The sequence below is a fragment of the Hemibagrus wyckioides genome, linkage group LG14 (assembly GCF_019097595.1).
Source record: "Hemibagrus wyckioides isolate EC202008001 linkage group LG14, SWU_Hwy_1.0, whole genome shotgun sequence".
Taxonomy (NCBI): Eukaryota; Metazoa; Chordata; class Actinopteri; order Siluriformes; family Bagridae; genus Hemibagrus; species Hemibagrus wyckioides.
The window spans coordinates 2,042,512-2,060,000 of NC_080723.1; the positions used below are offsets into that span (position 1 = coordinate 2,042,512).

Consider the following 17,489-nt stretch of genomic DNA (forward strand, 5'->3'; position numbering starts at 1 on the left):
TAAAACTCGAGTGACCGTGAAGTGCCGCCTGCGCCCCTGGACTCTGATACCACTCGGTTTAGTGAGTAGCTTTGAGACACACTCTCTAATCATTAAGAATTTAAATATAGATCAGACAATAGACCATGTTAATAATACTTGTGCACAGAGCTGATTAGAGATCAGACAGAAGTAGATGGTAATGTTTCATGTGCACCTAGAGCTGATTTGAGATCAGACAATAGACCGTGTTAAAATTTCTTGTGCACTTGGAGCTGACTTGAGATCAGACCATGGTAATGTTTCTTGTGCACTTGGAGCTGACTTGAGATCAGACCATGGTAATGTTTCTTGTGCACTTGGAGCTGACTTGAGATCAGACCATGGTAATGTTTCTTGTGCACTTGGAGCTGACTTGAGATCAGACCATGGTAATGTTTCTTGTGCACTTGGAGCTGACTTGAGATCAAACAGTATTCCATAATTATGTTTTTTTGTGCAATTAGAGCTGATTAGAGATCAGATAGTATTCCATGATGTTTCTTGTGCACTTAGAGCTGATTTGAGATCAGACACTAGACCATGTTTAGTGTTTTTTGGGCATGTATAGCTGATTTGAGATCAGACAATAGACCATGGTAATGTTTCTTGTGTACTTGGAGCTGACTTTAACTCAGACAATATTCCATAATTAAGTTTCTTGTGCACAAAGAGCTGATTAGAGATCAGACAGTATTACATGTTTCTTGTGCTTATAAAGATGATTTGAGATCAGACAACAGTCCATGTTTCTTGTGACCCAAAGCCTGTATGCTGTAGCATGTGCTCAGACCTGATGGGTGATAATCAGATACCTTTTGTTGCTTTGAGCAGTACAGTGTAAGCTAGGGTTTAATAGGATTTATAAACAAATCTTACTTAATTATCCAAACAGGGAGATAATGAGGTGAGAACAGCGAATACACACACCGGGTTTGTGTAGGCTTTATTTAGAAGCTCAGGGTCGTTCTGAATTCTTACAGTCAGAGGTAAAAGAGGTGAAATAGTGGTGGGAAAAAAACCCTTCAGTACTTTCAGCCATCAGGTGCTTGTTTGGAGGAAGCTGAACAAGCTAGCTTAATCAGAAATCAGAAATAGTAACGTTTCATAAGATGTAGATATCTTCGAGTCTGTGGAGCCGTGAATCATACATACTGTATAGACTTTCAGTTGGAGTCTGATGTGTAATATCAAATCTTCACATCTCTGCTTCACAGTTAATTTCCTTCTCAGTTGTGATTTTCTCTGGACTGTGGAAAGCGTATATAAAAGCAATTGGACTGCTTATCTCTTTTCTGCTGTTTATGTTCTTTTTGTTTAGTTTTTGGTGGCAGAGGCAATGGCTTCCACGCATCATTACAATACTGTGGGGACTCCAGGCGACTGTAAACCTAACAGTAACAGGAAGTCAGATATAAACTCTAATCTGTGGCATTTTTATGTATATGAAGTATCCGATATTCAATACTCGGGTGATGTTTCTCCTAGCGCTTAATGTAGTGACTGATCTCGATAGCTACCTTAGACAGTGAACTGGTGCGCAGTGTTCTTTTAATGTTCAGAGAATGCCTATGGGGATAATTTGGATTAGATGAACTAATTTGAGATCAGACAGTAGACCATGGTAAAGTTTTTTTTTTTTTTTTCATGCACATAAAGCTGAGATGAGACAGTAGTCCATGATAAAGTTTCTTGTGCACTTAGAGCTGATTTGAGATCAGACAATAGACCATGTTAATGTTTCTTGTGCCCAAAGAGCTAATTTTAGATCAGACAGTATACCATATTAATTTCTCTTGTGCACATATAGCTGATTTGAGATTAGACAGTATTTCATGATAATGTTTCTTGTGGACAAAGAGCTAATTTGAGATCAGACAGTATACCATAATAATGTTTCTTGTGCACTTAGAGCTGATTTTAGATCAGACAGTATTCCATTGTAATGTTTCTTGTGCCTCTAGAGCTGATTAGAGATCAGGCAATAGACCATGTTAATAATTTTTGTGCACTTGGTGCCGATTTGAGATCAGACAATATGTTTAATGTTTCTTGTGCACTTAGAGTTTATTAGAGATCAAGAAAGTATTCCATGGTAATGTTTCTTGTGCCTCTAGACAGCCTGATCAGTATTATCTATAAGGGTGTGCTCTCAGCTAACAGCTCGCTCAACAGGAACAGTATCAGAAGAAGGGATCTGTGACCACTTGGCTGCCTTCCAGGTCCATTGTCCTCCCAATCCATCCAAATGCAACTGGAACGCAGCCAATGAGTTCATATTAGTGTGTGTGTCTGAATGGCTGCTTAGAAATGGCCGTGTCTGCACTAATTCTCATACTTTCTGCAACTGTAAGGTCTTGATGGTGTAGTACGAAAAAGCAAAAGTCAGCACCAACTTTTTCTTTATGTCGCTTCAGGGACAAGGCTCCGGGTCAGCGGGAGTGTGATCACAGCATCGACAGCATCAACAAGTGCATCCGAGACATAGAGCAAGCCTCCTTAGCTGCCGTGGGCCAGAGTCTGCCGTGCAGAGACGACATCTCTTTAGAGGTGCTGAAATGCTTAAATCAGTCTGAATGTCTGCTGCGTATTAGTGTGTGTGTTCGAGAAGGTGATGAAAATATTCCTCCCATTCACTGTCCATGGATTTGTCCTTCTGCTGATGAGCAGGTGCAGCAGCAGATTTGTTGATCTGGAATGCTGCCAGTGTTGTAGCTAATGTGGCTGTATTGGTGCATTTGTGCAGGCTGTGCAGGAGCAGGTGACCTCGGCCGTGCAGGAAATCGGCCATCTGATCGAACCCATCTCTACTGTAGCCCGTGGGGAGGCTGCACAGCTTGGGCACAAGGTGACACACACACACACACAGACACACACACACTGGTCTTTTCACATAGCAAATGACTCCTGTGGTATACCTCATTATGTTATACACTGCAGTTTAGTCCAGATTAGACTGTCCACACTGTTCAACCAAATGAACATCAGGTTCAAACGCTCTGGCTTGTGACTAGCTTTGATTTTGCATAGTTTCCATCCTCTCGCAGGTGAGTCAGCTGGCTAGCTACTTTGAGCCACTCATTGTAGCATCAGTAGGACTGGCCTCGAAGCACATGGACCACCAGCAGCAGATGAACATCCTGGACCAGACTAAAACGCTTGCCGAGTCTGCACTGCAGATGCTCTACGCAGCCAAAGAGGGTGGAGGAAACCCTAAGGTACATCAGAGCTTGGTTTTTCATCACACTGACATGCACTGAATATTATAAGCAATAAAATGAAACGCTTTTAATCTATGGAATGTCCTCATGCCAAAATCTGAAACAAAATACCAAATCTCGGCATGGTCAAACTCATTTTGGGTAACAGGACACACAGTCGACTATGGTAAGTGGACTAGACGAAAAAGAAAATCAGTTTAACGGAGTGATATCACGTCATCACTTCATTTTTAAGGTGTTCATTTCTCTGCATTTATCTGAAAGGCAAAATGAATAAAATAACTAAATAAAATCCATAAACGTTAGTTCTTTTGTGAAGAGAAATGGTTCCAGTGTCAGATTTGTAGCTTTACTAATGAAACATTACATATTATTTTGTCAGCAGCTCTGTTTATGGCCTTGAGTTTATTACTCTGTTTTTCTCCTGAGTGGAATCACAGAGAATAACACTTTTTTTTTTAATTCAATTACGGCCCACGCGAGGGTTTTTATTTAGAACACAGATTCTGAATTCATTTGATCTGATACTCCTGTGTGTGTGTGTGACCTCTGTGATGGGTCAGCATGCTCCTAAATAATGTAGGAATGTAGTATTTAAAAGACAGTGTTGTTTTTGGGTTGCTGTTATTTGACAGCAGTATTGTTTGTTAGTTATATAGTGTGGGATTAGTCTTTAACAATATGAGGAACAGCCCACACATGGACATGCAAACGTAACGATCTTCATTTATAATTATGGGTTAGGTAACTTGTGGTTATTAATCTGTATCTGATCAACCATGTACATTAACTGGTACACACACCGTCCTCATACAGGCAGCGCATACCCACGATGCAATAGCTGAGGCAGCACAGCTGATGAAGGAAGCAGTAGATGACATCATGGTGACTCTGAACGAGGCAGCGAGTGAAGGAGGGATGGTAGGAGGCATGGTGGAGTCCATCGCTGAGGCCATGGGACGGGTGAGCGCACAGACGAAACGTGACATGATCTTTCACAGCTCAGTTTATACGAAGCTACACATCTCGGTTTGCGGTTGCTTAAATGCAACAAACACGTCTGTGGTGATTAACCTACTGGGTAGAGTCCAAACAGCTGAAATCATTACTTTTAAAAATGGACATTGTCTTAAAGCAGTTTTACAGAACATAAGAAATACAGTACAAAAAGTTCAGATTAATTTTTTTTAATGGACCAGATTAATATCAGGTCTTTATATGTTTACATGCAGTATATACACCAATCAGGCATAACATTATGACCACCTACCTAATATTGTGTTGGCTGCCAAAACGGCCCTGACCCATCATGCACTGTGTATTCTGACACCTTTCTATCTATAATTTGATCAACAGTAGCTTGCCTGATGGATTTTTCATCCAGCTGAATTGTGGCATATCAGTGATTATTAACTAGAATAGATATATGGCCTCAGCTGTACAATGGAAATATGAGAGCAGTTATTTGTACATGGCCCGCTAGCAGCCTGGCTCTTTCTCTGTGCCAGTTTTGTGCCAAAAGCAGGATTCTGGATGTGGATGCTTGGAAGGAGGTCCTTTCAGCAGCTGTTATTAGAAATCTGCAGGAGGCTTTTCACATTCAGAGCCCGAGTGTCTCCAGCTGTCACTCATTCACACCGGGACTGTCGCCGCGGCTGTAGCCCTCCACAGAGCTCATTATTAGCCTCCGTTTGATCCTACACTGCCGTTCATCTCGTTTCTGTGTGTCTGCACTCTTTCATTATATTGTCAAGCAGACACACGATGGATGATTGCAACAATTGAAACATAGTTGTAGATTAATTTTCACCCATTTCTCACAAAGACAGTAATTAAGAGGAACAGCATTGTCAGTGTTTCAGTGAGGCCTGTTTTGCAAGTGCTGAAATCAACCTTGTTTTATGGTTTTTGTTCTCTCAGATGGATGAGGGAACTCCTCCGGAACCGGACGGCACGTTCGTGGACTACCAGACCACCATGGTAAAATTCTCCAAGGCTATCGCGATCACCGCACAAGAGATGGTGAGTCCCCGGTCATCACATTCAGCTCCCAGTGCTCTCAGCTCTCTTTTTTTTCTTTAAACACTTCTGAGATTTCCTCTGATTATTCAGTAGGAAAAAATGGAAAAAAAAAAAAATATATATATATATAAAGTATAGGTACGTGCAAGACGCTGATACAGTGATCTGTTCCAGATGACGAAGTCTGTGACGTGCCAGGAGGAGCTGGGTGGCCTGGCGTCTCAGGTGACCGTGGACTACATCCAGCTGGCACAACAAGGACGCCTGGCAGCCGCCACAGCCGAGCCGGAGGAGGTGAGGATCGGTTTGGAGAGACAGTCTGTCATCAACAGACCAGTGGGGTGGAAAGAGGGGAGCGGGGTGGACAGGAGGCGAACATATAAACACACACAGATTATATAATCATGTGCTGCCGGATAATGCATACAGTGCAGACATGGTATAAGCAAGAGGCACAGCTGGCTATACTCCTACAACAGAGTCCAACTTTTCATATGCAGTGGGTTGAGTGAATAATGTGCTGTCTGGGTATAAAGCTATAAACCACAATTAGCCATTTTTTCAAATGTTAATACACATTTTGTTGTATTTCCTTCTCATCAGGAATAAAGTTGTAAGTGGCTGTGATGCATCGCCGTTTGATTATGTATATTTTAAACCGGAGCGTGTATCTGGTGTCTGCGAGCCACCCGCTCTCTTCAATAGCCTTTACATAAGCAGCTGCTGCTGTTACCATAGTGACTGCGCACCCCCACTAGCTTTAAAAGCCTCTGGTGAGGTGGTAATGAAGCACCACCTACCCATGGATCTATGTGTCAGGAAACTAAAGGTGTAGTGCCATCCAGCCCACTCACCAGCTCTCGCCGTCTTTTCATTATTCACCCATCGGCCTTTATGTGAAGAACCAAAGCAGTCTAGGATCGAGGGATTGAGCATGTACACTTGGTCAGGGTCTCAGCGTGCCACGCGTCTCTTCTCTTCTCTAGGTTGGCGTGCAGATAAAAAGCCGTGTGCAGGAGCTCGGTCATGGCTGTATCTACCTGGTGCAGAAGGCTGGCGCACTCCAGATGAGTCCCACAGACAGCTTCACCAAGAGAGAGCTGATCGAATGTGCACGAGCTGTCACCGAGAAGGTAGGCCTGATCGCTCTCACTTCCTTCCTTCCTCTACTGTTCCGATCGCACCACTTTCACTGAGACTTTTATATTCTATATCAAATGCAGTAAATCACAGCGAGAAAGGGAGATTAGGTCTGCTTTATGAGCCTGTATTTTACTGTGCCTTGTGTGCTGTATCGGGGGAAAAAGGGCATCTGTTCAGTGTTGTCATTCGTCCTTTATATGGCTGAACCGTGTTTGTGTTGAACATTGACCGTACATCTGGGTCTTGTTAAACAAGACTAAAATTCAGCGGGATGAAGAATTTCAAGTCAAAGAAGCATCAAACAACTGCAGCATGGGGTTTGAGGTTAGAATTTTGGTGTGCTGCAAGTCACATTGCTGTAGAGGTGAACTGATATCGCTGCATTTGGGTCTATTGGCATCTAATTTTGCAACCCTGAGAGGTTTGACATTGATGGTAGGAGCGACAAAACATTTGGCAAAGTTCTTCTCACATTGTGCTGGCTCAGAATCAAAGCACAAAGTTTCATGTATTTCAAAGTTTCAAATCAAAGTTTTTATGTATTTATTTGGTTACCAAAGGCTCTGATATATGAAATCAGTCAACGAGAAGAAGGAAGCATCTCCCCTCTGGACGTTTCATGCACTTAGTGCATGAAAATGTCATAACATGGAAAGTGCTGTGGAAGTGTTTCTCTGCTCAGAGTTTGTATTGCTTTGTGAGAGATGACCATAAACAAAAAGAGATGGATTGCAGCAATTAGGAGAGATGAAGATGCCAAATTTACCATCCTTTGTGGCAGCAATTTTGTGTGGAACATCACTTAACACTAGATCAAGTTTGTGGGAATGAAGGAGGATGGTTTTCTGGAATGACTTGTTTAGAGAGAGAGAGAGAGAGACTACCATATAAGAGGACAAGTGAATGTCTTGGCCATGTTGTTGAAACCACCGCTTTTAGTGTCTTTAGTGTCTGCCTCCTGCCTACATAATAAATAAACACATCAAAGCCATGCGTGGAGTGTAAAATGAAATGTTTTTTATTTGCTAGCATGCTAATTGGAGCCTCCTGGTGGCAGGATCCCGTGCCCTCATTGCTGTGGCCCGGGTTCGATTCCCAGTCAGGGCCACTGAGTTGACTCCCGGTGCCAGTCCCAAGCCGGGATAAAATGGGAGGGTTGCGTCAGGAAATGCATCCGGTGTAAAAACCTGTTCCAAATCGAAAAATGCGGATCGAATGACCCTCTGTGGCGACCGCGAACAGGGAGCAGCCAAAAGAGCAGTAACATTTGCTAGCATGCTAATTCCAAATGGACCTATGTATGTTTGTAGTCAGGATTGTCCTTGGTGTATGCATGTGTGTTAATTACCTTCAAATCCCAGCAAAATAATGTTTCAGTTAGAGAAAGCTCATCCTTATGCACCAGGAGTCAGGCTTATGCACCTTTCTGGAAGGGACACAAACCTCTGCCGAAAGCATTTAACAGTTCCTTTATGTCATCCGCTAATTTATTCACTACACTAATCTGTTTATCAATAGCTCCCCAAATTATACGTGGCTTTTGAAGAAAATGTCCAGGACAATTTCTTACTAAATCTTTAAGAAATATCAGGAGGCTGTTCAATAAACACGCCGTTTAGTGCTGAAAGCACTTCTTAGTTGAAGCAATTAAGTAAATCCTTGTTTGTGTCTGATAATATTGGTTGTAAATTTGATCCCATCTTCCTTGATAAAGCACAGCAACAGCTGGTAATTGCTTTTAACTGATAATAACGCAGGGTGATGTGTTATCTAGAGCATTAACGGGTGCGTATCAAAAGCCTTCCCTTTTACGGGTTAACGTCTGTAATAAAATTGTCTAGGCAACAGTAATTATGGTGAAGGAAATGGATTCACTTGAATGCTGGAAAGCGTTTGCTTGTCACAGATACTGCATTTTTGAGTAGAAGCATGCCGCTCAGTCCGCAGAGTCTATGCCCATGGCTTTTACATGAAATATTAATGCGAGCTCTCATTCCGTATGCTATAGACAACACCACCTCTGTTCAGTCCTGTGTTTTCCTGCGGAATGTTCTGTAGCTGTGGAAGATTAATTCCTGAATTATTGTCCGTTGTGTTGGACAGTGCAATTAATTCTTCACTTCATTTCTATAGTGAGTGGTGTGTACAGATGTGGCCAGCTGTGCCTGTCGTGAAGTGCTGAGTAAATAAAATGACTGCAGTAGAGAATTTGCTGGAATGATGGCTACACTAATAAGAGCGGTCAGCTTGAGCCTTCAGCTATGCTCAAATTTATTTATTTATTTTCATTCGATTTTCACTTTCCTGTCTCTCTACCTTTGTCTGTCAGCTCTGTGACCAGCCTGCATGTGGATATATGGACCCTTTATGCACAAAGTGCCAAAGCCATCAATATTCATCCTAGAAGAATGAAGCTGCTGCTTGATTGATAGCACCTTTATTTCTTTTGCTCTCAGCTCGTCATCATTCTTTATGTTTTTCTTCATTCCCCCTGCAGATAGATGCAGGTTGTAGGATGTGCTAAATCATTATGATGGCTATAATCAGTGCCATCAAGAAATTATATATTTAAAAAATAAATAAAAACTCCACACATTTGTGCTAGATTCATGCTCTCTATAAGGTGGTCTTCTCTCCTGCAGGTGTCCATGGTGTTGTCCGCCCTCCAAGCAGGTAACAAAGGCACTCAGGCCTGCATCACGGCCGCCAGCTCTGTCTCTGGCATCATCGCTGACCTGGACACCACCATCATGTTCGCCACTGCAGGCACGCTTAATGCTGAAAATGAAGAGTCTTTTGCAGATCACAGGTAAGACCCAACTTAGTAACAATTGTACGTTATTTGACCGTCACAAGCGTGTCTGTAATGTGTGGTTATTTTATGTTTTGCACAAAATTAGGGAGAACATTCTGAAGACAGCAAAGGCTCTAGTAGAGGACACCAAGCTGCTAGTGGCTGGCGCAGCCTCCAGCCAGGAGAAACTGGCCCAGGCCGCGCAGTCCTCCGCCAAGACCATCACCCAGCTGACAGACGTGGTCAAACTAGGGGCTGCCAGCATGGGCTCGGACGATCCAGAGACGCAGGTATGTGGGTGGCCGCTGTGTGTGCTGCAGATATTTCAAGTTGTTTTTGCAATTCAGTGAGTTTTGGGGTCGGCTTCAAATTTGCTTAAAATCATTTTGTCTGTCTGTCTGTCTATATCCATCCATCCATCCATCCAACCCCCCACACACCCACACACCCTATTCATCTATCTATCTATCTATCTATCTATCTATCTATCTATCTATCTATCTATCTATCTATCTATCTATCTATCTATCTATCTATTCGTCTGCCTGTCTGTCTATTTATCTATCTATCCATCTATCTCTCCATCCATCCATTCAGCGGACCTGTACGATGAATTCCTTTCATCTATTCAGTATAGATTTATTTTGTTATAAAGTACTGAAAATTATTCATTTCTAAAAATTTACAAGGATAAAACACACATTTGTTGAGATTTAAATGAAACCCAGTTTCAGTTCAACAGACCACACTGACGAAGCTAATAATTCAATTCAATTCAATTCATTTCAATTCAATTTATTTTTGTATAGCGTTTTTAACAAAGAGCATTGTCTCAAAGCAGCTTTACATGAGAAACAACATAAGAAAACGACAAACATATAAACAGACATATCCCAAGTGAGCAAGCCTGAGGTGACTGTGGCAAGGAAAAACTCCCTTAGATGGTAAGAGGAAGAAACCTTGAGAGGAACTAGACTCAAAAGGGAACCCATCCTCATTTGGGTGACAATTGTGTGATACAGCATGTGTAGAATATTATGTAAATTAATAAGGAGGTTGTTGTCCACAGCGCTGCTTTGAATGCCCCAATCCTCACAAAGCAGAACCTGGCTGGAGCTGGTCCATCTCCGCATGCCACTGGAGCCGGCACAGTCTCTGTATGCCTCGGGATGGGTAGAAGAAGGGAAACAATAACTATAATAAATATAATAACTCTGAGAATAGCAGGTTATGACTAACACCACTGTAATGAAGTTTTAAAAAAGGCAGACCCCCTAGCTGTGCAGAGAACTACAGAGTGGAACAATCACACTGTTTCTCTTCAAATATTATCTAAAATCACACTTTATTAACTAAAAGCTTCAGAATTTGGGAAAGATTTACCGTTTAATAAATTATAGTGCTGAATTATGTGGTGAACTGCGACGAGTGAGCTGTGTGATGAGTGATAAGCTTCCAACTCTCTCTCTCTCACATTTGCTTGCTCTCTCTTTCTCCTCTTTCTCTGTCTCCTCTCTCACATTTGACTCTCTCTCTCTCCTCTCTCTTACCTTTTACTCTCTCTCTCTCTCTCTCGCTCTCTCCTTTGACTCTCTCTCTCTCGTTGATCAAACATATCCTACTGAATGACAAAGCCTTTGATATCATCTGTTTTTTTCCATAGACATGTTTAATGGAAGTATGCAGGACAGAATCAGCTGAACATGTAGGATTGTAGAATCTTGTGCTAAACTGAAATGTCTAAAATACTTTTGTAAAATATACGCCTGGTATTGTTTACTCTGTACTCACCATGAAACGGCCTTGTTGGTGACATGACATTAAAAATAATAAACAAACAACAAATCTCTCTCTCTCTCTCTCTCTCTCTCTGTACTGTTGATAAGGCACTCGTAGATTGTTTCATAACCCCACCTGGTTCTGATTACAGGCCCGTGTGTCCTTACTGCTCTCTTGTCTTCCTTTCATTGTACTCCTCATCTTGGTCTTTGTTCAGGTGGTTCTCATTAACGCTGTGAGGGACGTGGCCAAAGCGCTCGCCGAACTGATAGGTGCGACTAAGTGCGCAGCAGGAAAACCGGCAGATGACCCTTCAATGTACCAGCTAAAGAGCGCTGCCAAGGTAAGTGTGTGTGTGTGTGTGTGTGTTCAGTCTCTGGTTGTCTTGGATGTGTGCAGCGCTTTTTCTTCAGGCTGTGTTCCTCAGCGTGTGGCCTTGATTTAGCCCTGGGTTACACTGATGGGTATCAAAGTGTATCTGTGTGTGTGTGTGTGTGTGTGTGTTTGTGTGTGTGTGTGTGACTCATCAGCCACACAGCACGGAACCCAACTAAGCTCTATGTGATCACAGCACAGCTCAGACTCGGGTCTGTATTCACCGCTGTCTGTCTGTCTGTCAGAACCTAAAACTTTATACACCACATAGAGCACACTGAATGAACTTCTCTAGGTTTCTCCACATACAGAGAACATTCAGCCCAGAAGATAGATAAAAGGGTTTTTTTTTTTTTTTTTTTTTTTTTTTTTAGCCCTTGCTGTGGACAGAGAGGATGCCATTCGTCTCTTCCTTTCATCAGTTCTATCCATCTGCAACTATTCGTCCTTCGCTGTTCACTTTATTAGGAACACCTGGATAATCAGCCGTTCATGAAATTATCCAACCAGGTGACATCATGGAAATGCATAAAAGCATGCAGATACACGTCAAGAGCTTCATATCAAAAAATTATTTCAGAAATGGTGTGATTGCCAGGCGGGTGTCTATTTCAGAACCTGATGATCTCATGCTGAAGATTTTCACTTGATTTTCACATAATAGTATTTTAAAAAATCCAGTGAGCAGCAGAGCAGCGGTACAGAAGATCCTGTAGACGTTGAGTGTATGGACTTGGGCAGCAGTTTGTGCTCTCTTCCATATGAGCTCAGCTACCCTTATATTGTGCACACTGTGCAATTTGGGGAGAAAATGGCAAGTTTCACCCTCCTGAATTGCAATAGAGGAACTTTAGCCAGCAGTGGAATTGACTGGGGGAAAAAAAAACCTAAAAGAATTGAAAACACAAATCATAGAAACTCTTTTCACAAGTTTGAGAGATATTTCCTGTATTTTTAAATTTATCAAGTGATACTTTTATTTATTAGACTCTGGTTGGTTGTTTACATCTGAAGCTTATCATTTATTTCTAATGAAGCTGAATCAGATTTTTGCTTCTGTGACTTGCATCCAGACAGGTATAACACTCTGAGCAGTGAGAGGTGAAGTGAATAAGACTGATGGTCTCCTCATCATGGCACCTGTTAGTGGGTGGGATATATTAGGTAGCAAGTGAACATTTTGTCCTCAAAGTTGATGTAAGAAGCAGGAAAAATGGACAAGCGTAAGGATTTGAGTGAGTTTCAAATTAAAGGCCAAATTGTGATGGCTAGACCACTGGATCAGAGCATCTCCAAAACTGCAGGTCTTGTGGGGTGTTCCCAGTCTGCAGTGGTCAGTTTCTATCAAAAGTGGTCCAAGGAAGGAACAGTGGTGAACCGGAGACAGGGTCATGGGTGGTCAAGGCACATTGATACACATGGGGAACGAAGGCTGACCCGTGTGATCTGATCCAACAGACGAGCTACTGTTGCTCAAATTGCTGAAGAAGTTAATGCTGGTTCTGAGAGAAAGGTGTCAGAATACACAGTGCAGGACGGGTCAGGGCTGTTTTGGCAGCAAAAAGGGGGGACCAATATGATATTAGGCAGTTGGTCATAATTTTATACCTAATTGGTGCATATAGAGAGATCTAAACCTTCTCAAACCTTGTACAGCTATGCAGTGCATGTCTAATTCAAGGCTTTGCTCAAAGGCGCTGCTCTGGGCTGCTATTGTGGGTGTAGCCTTCTCTCATAACCCATTCATTCATCTTCAGTAAATGGTTTATTCTAGTCAGGCTTTTTCCAAAAGACATTCTGGGAACACTGTGCAAGGCAGGAATATACATCGAATGAGGCACTAGTCGATTGCAGGGCAACACACACACTCTCGCTCTCTCGCTCTCTCTCTCTCTTCTCTCTCTCTCTCTAGATATATATATATATACACACATATATATAATATAATATAATATAATATAATATAATATAATATAATATAATATAATATAATATAATATAATATAATATAATATAATATAATATAATATAATATAATCAGCATCTTTTTGGGAGGTGGGAGGAAACGAGAGATCCAGGAGGAAACCCATGCAGACTCATTAACCTTAATTTGGGATCAAACTAGAGACCCGGGAGCTATAACTCAGCAATTTATTCCTGCTGTGCTGCCTTTCTGACATTAAATGACAGTTAATTCCAAGTATTTTCAGGCTGTCCATTAAAATCGGACTGCATCGGCTCTTTTCAGCGTTGTGTTGCCCTCGCACCAGTTATATATATATTTTTTTTTCTTCACCCAACCTTTTTCTGTGGCTCCTATATACTCTGTTAACCAGTCCATTTCAGTTAAACCCAGAAGTGTCAGTTTTACTAACTAAACACTGTTCTTACTCAGTTTGATCAGAATACAGAGTTTATTCAGTCTAAACTCCTACAGCTGTTTGACTGTAACGTTCATCCCTGCTCCCCCTGCTGGTGGGAAGGTTGAAGCCAAAATTAGTCTCTCAATTAGCTCCATATATAATTCAGAACACTGCTGATAAGCTGCTTGCTCTTCTCTCTTGGTGTGTATTTTAGGTGATGGTGACCAATGTGACCTCTCTGCTGAAAACGGTCAAAGCCGTGGAGGACGAAGCCACTCGTGGCACGAGGGCTCTTGAGGCCACCATCGAGTTCATTAAACAGGAGCTGACGGTACGTCATAGCGGAGGGGTAATGGAATGTGACTCTAGAGATATAAGCAGGTTTCAGAATCATCATGTTTATTAAAACGATTCGTGTCTTTGCATTTACTTAAGGTATTTAAAGTATCTCAACTCAACCGGCTTTAATAAAATCAGAACATAATTAATCTTTCCAAGCATCGGAGGCCTTTTACATGCCAAAAATGTCAGTTTGGTTTGGTATAAATCTAATTAAACACCTTTTTTTCTTTTTCCAATGCGGCCATGAATTAGGATCAGTTAGTTATAGCCTAGAGAATCTAGACTTGGATCAGTTCTTTAGCTCCATCTGTTATTTTTACCTCGGGCACCTCGAGGAACGCCTTGATGTTCTAGCATCTAGTCTCCACCTGCTCGGCTCTCAGCCCCATCTATCCCTTCTGTTTCACGTAGCAGTGTTAGATTGAGCAAGTGTAGGAGGAAGCCGGTGGTGCTCAGTGCCCAGCTTTGCCTCTAATATCCTTTTAATCCTTATCAGACTTCCCCCCTAGGAGACCAAGAGCATTTAACAATCCTTACGATGCATACCAAAACCAAACAAAAGCAGTCACCGCAAGAGAGCTGTTAATGATGCACTCTTACCTGCATTTATTTCAGGTTTTAGTGTTTGGATTATTGAATATTTTATTGGATTATTGCTGTGTCAGAAGTTTGGTGTCCTGTCCCTCAGGTGGTTAGGAATAACATGGACATATGCAGTAGATCTTCAGGATTATATCACAGATATTACAGAATAGTCAGAAGATTCATTTTCTGGGGCCACTCAGACAAATCACAGGTTTATATTACACTTCAGATATCTTATTGTTTTTATAGTCACTCTTACAGGGATTTATATGCCGGATGCTCCACATAAAGGAATTTTAAGTGCGTAGAAGTTGATATCGTGAGACGTTTAACATTTTTAACCAGATTCTCTTTTTGGAGTGGAATGCCATTATTTTATCTCATTAATGATGTCTTTTTAACTTTTTGTTAGTCATGTAGAGGAATAACTGTTTTTTGACATAACATGGATACACTATATTGCCAAACGTTTTGGGACACCCCTCCAAATCATTGAATTCAGGGGTTGGGCTCGGTCCCTTAGTTCCAGTGAAAGGAACTCTTAATGCTTCAGCTTCATACCAAGACATTTTTGACAATTTCATGCTCTTTGTGGGAACAGTTTGGGGATGACCCCTTCCTGTTCCAACATGACCACACACCAGTGACCAAAGCAAGGTCCATAAAGACATGGTTGAATGAGTTTGGTGTGGAGGAACTTGACTGGCCTGCACAGAGTCCTGACCTCAACCCCATAGAACACCTTTGGGATGAATTAGAGTGGAGACTGTGAGCCAGACCTTCTCATCCAACATCAGTGCCTGACCTCACAAATGCGCTTCTAGAGGAATGGTCAAAAATTCCCATAAACACACTCCTAAAGCTGTTATAGCTGCAAAGGGCAGGACAACTCCATATTATATTTACATTTCCATGTGCATGGAAAGGCAGACGTCCCAAAACCTTTGGTGAAATAATGTTACTGTATCTGGATATAAATTCTGATGTTTCCTTTGAGAAGTTGGCAAGTTGCTCTGGTATAAGAGCATGCTGTAATAGAAGAATAATCAACTACAGGATCGTATGTATTGATTATTGAATGTATTTTGTATTGGATGAATGTATTGATTATTGGTGTATAACATCATTCCACATCCTGCTTTATTTATTCCATACATATTGTGTATGATTGCAGCAATATGATACAATCCCCCAATGAACTAGGCATTCACTTTTTATTTTACAGCTATTGCACTGCAAATAAATGAAAAAAAGAAGAAAGAATTTAGGTAATTTGATCATTTTTGTAGAAGTTTTATATAGAAATACTATAAGTTCCATCAAGCATGAGCTCAAATCAGACTTTCAGCAGAATTCAGTTGCATTTATTTCCAAATCGGGTGAATGTTGTAGAAATCGCAGTATTTCTAAAGGAGTTTAAAAGAACCAAAATTAACTGGACAAACAAACGTAACCATAAATTAAATGTATTTTTAATACAAATCCTTTGCAGTCAGTGACTACCTCAAGTCAGAAACCCAGAGTAGATGGAGCATTCCACTTCTCTGCCTTAAAAAAAAAAAGGTGTTTTGTTGCTGTTGAGGTACACTTGGGGTCACCGTAAGTGCCGTCAAATGAGTTTTGAAGTGTTTGCCTTGATCTGAGCAGATAATACAGCCCTATACACTTCAGGATTCATCATGCTGGCTTTATATCAGCGGTCACATCATCGTTACATATGAAGGAATCGGTTCCACCGGCAGCCATTCGTTCTAACCCTATAAGGTGAGCTGGTATGCTTTAGATCATGAGCATGAACAGTTCCTTCCTTCCTTACTTCATTCATTCATTCATACGCTTCTCTTCCCATCGTTCTGGTACAAGTTGATCTTTATCTCATTGTCCAGCTAGTTTTTGTGAAGGGGTTTTTCTTCACCAGGGAAAGAGAAAACTCTTCTCTCGAACTGCAGTGAGTCCTGCACCGGTCACCTGAGGTGGATATTAAAAATTAAAGCCACACTTTGAGCTCGAATTTATTACGTGGCTACATTAGCAATAAATTCGTCAATGTTGAAATATTTATAGTAAAAAAAAATGGTGTAAAAGTGCAAATATGAAATACACAAAGAAAAAATATTTTTCTCTTCTTAACATTTTAATGCCAAAAAAGTGGCATTATTATGGTATTTTTCTTTACACCAGAATTGACTGAATTGTTCTCTGTGCAGGTCTTCCAGTCCAAGGACACTCCAGAGAAGCTTGCCACACCAGAGGAGCTCATCCGCATGACCAAGGGCATCACTGTAGCCACGGCCAAATCCGTGGCAGCGGGCAACTCTGGCCAGCAGGAGGACGTCATCGCCACTGCCAACCTGAGCCGCAAAGCTATCTCCGACATGCTGCTCACCTGCAAGGTGCTAATCGCCCTCGCTCGACAATCACGATCGCATTCTTCATCTCGCACATACACACACAGGTGCACAGACGCACATTTGGACACACACAAGCTTTCATTCATTTCGGCAGCTTTGGCATTGATCCGTCCGGCTTCAAAGGAAGGAGGCATATGAGTGGCTAGAGGGCAGTGTACTCTTTTCTCAAGGTCATGTTCACCTTAGCATCAGTTTATACTCCCTGTTTCACTCTACTGAAAATACACTCGCTGAGCACTTTATTAGGAACCCCTGTACATGTGCTCATTCATGCAAATATCTAATCAGTGCATAAATCCATTTAGGCATGAGTCCAGAGGGTCAGTTAATATTAAGGTCAAACATTAAAGTGATCTCTGTGGCTCTTTTCTAGTAATATTGCTCGAAAAAACACCCAGTTAAGCAGTAGTTCTGGGAGTGGACACACCTTGTTAAT

General features: G+C 41.6%; 1 protein-coding gene and 1 long non-coding RNA gene across 4 annotated transcripts in view; one reads left to right on the forward strand and one right to left on the reverse strand.

The window, feature by feature from the left end:
- Nucleotides 1-17,489, forward strand: part of tln2b (talin 2b) — a 131,573-nt gene that overhangs the window by 99,950 nt on the left and 14,134 nt on the right. For all 3 annotated transcript variants that reach the window (XM_058407501.1, XM_058407503.1, XM_058407502.1), the window contains 12 exons: nt 2,436-2,568; nt 2,765-2,866; nt 3,066-3,236; nt 4,056-4,202; nt 5,160-5,261; nt 5,436-5,555; nt 6,248-6,394; nt 9,047-9,213; nt 9,305-9,488; nt 11,195-11,320; nt 13,930-14,046; nt 16,850-17,035. In XM_058407501.1, the coding sequence (XP_058263484.1) occupies nt 2,436-2,568; nt 2,765-2,866; nt 3,066-3,236; nt 4,056-4,202; nt 5,160-5,261; nt 5,436-5,555; nt 6,248-6,394; nt 9,047-9,213; nt 9,305-9,488; nt 11,195-11,320; nt 13,930-14,046; nt 16,850-17,035 (1,702 nt within the window). The remainder of the gene's footprint in view (nt 1-2,435; nt 2,569-2,764; nt 2,867-3,065; nt 3,237-4,055; nt 4,203-5,159; nt 5,262-5,435; nt 5,556-6,247; nt 6,395-9,046; nt 9,214-9,304; nt 9,489-11,194; nt 11,321-13,929; nt 14,047-16,849; nt 17,036-17,489) is intronic.
- Nucleotides 9,978-11,250, reverse strand: LOC131364370 (uncharacterized). The gene is made up of 2 exons (XR_009206460.1): nt 11,113-11,250; nt 9,978-10,361 (listed from the first exon to the last, which is right to left on the reverse strand). It is a non-coding gene; the product is annotated as an uncharacterized LOC131364370 (long non-coding RNA).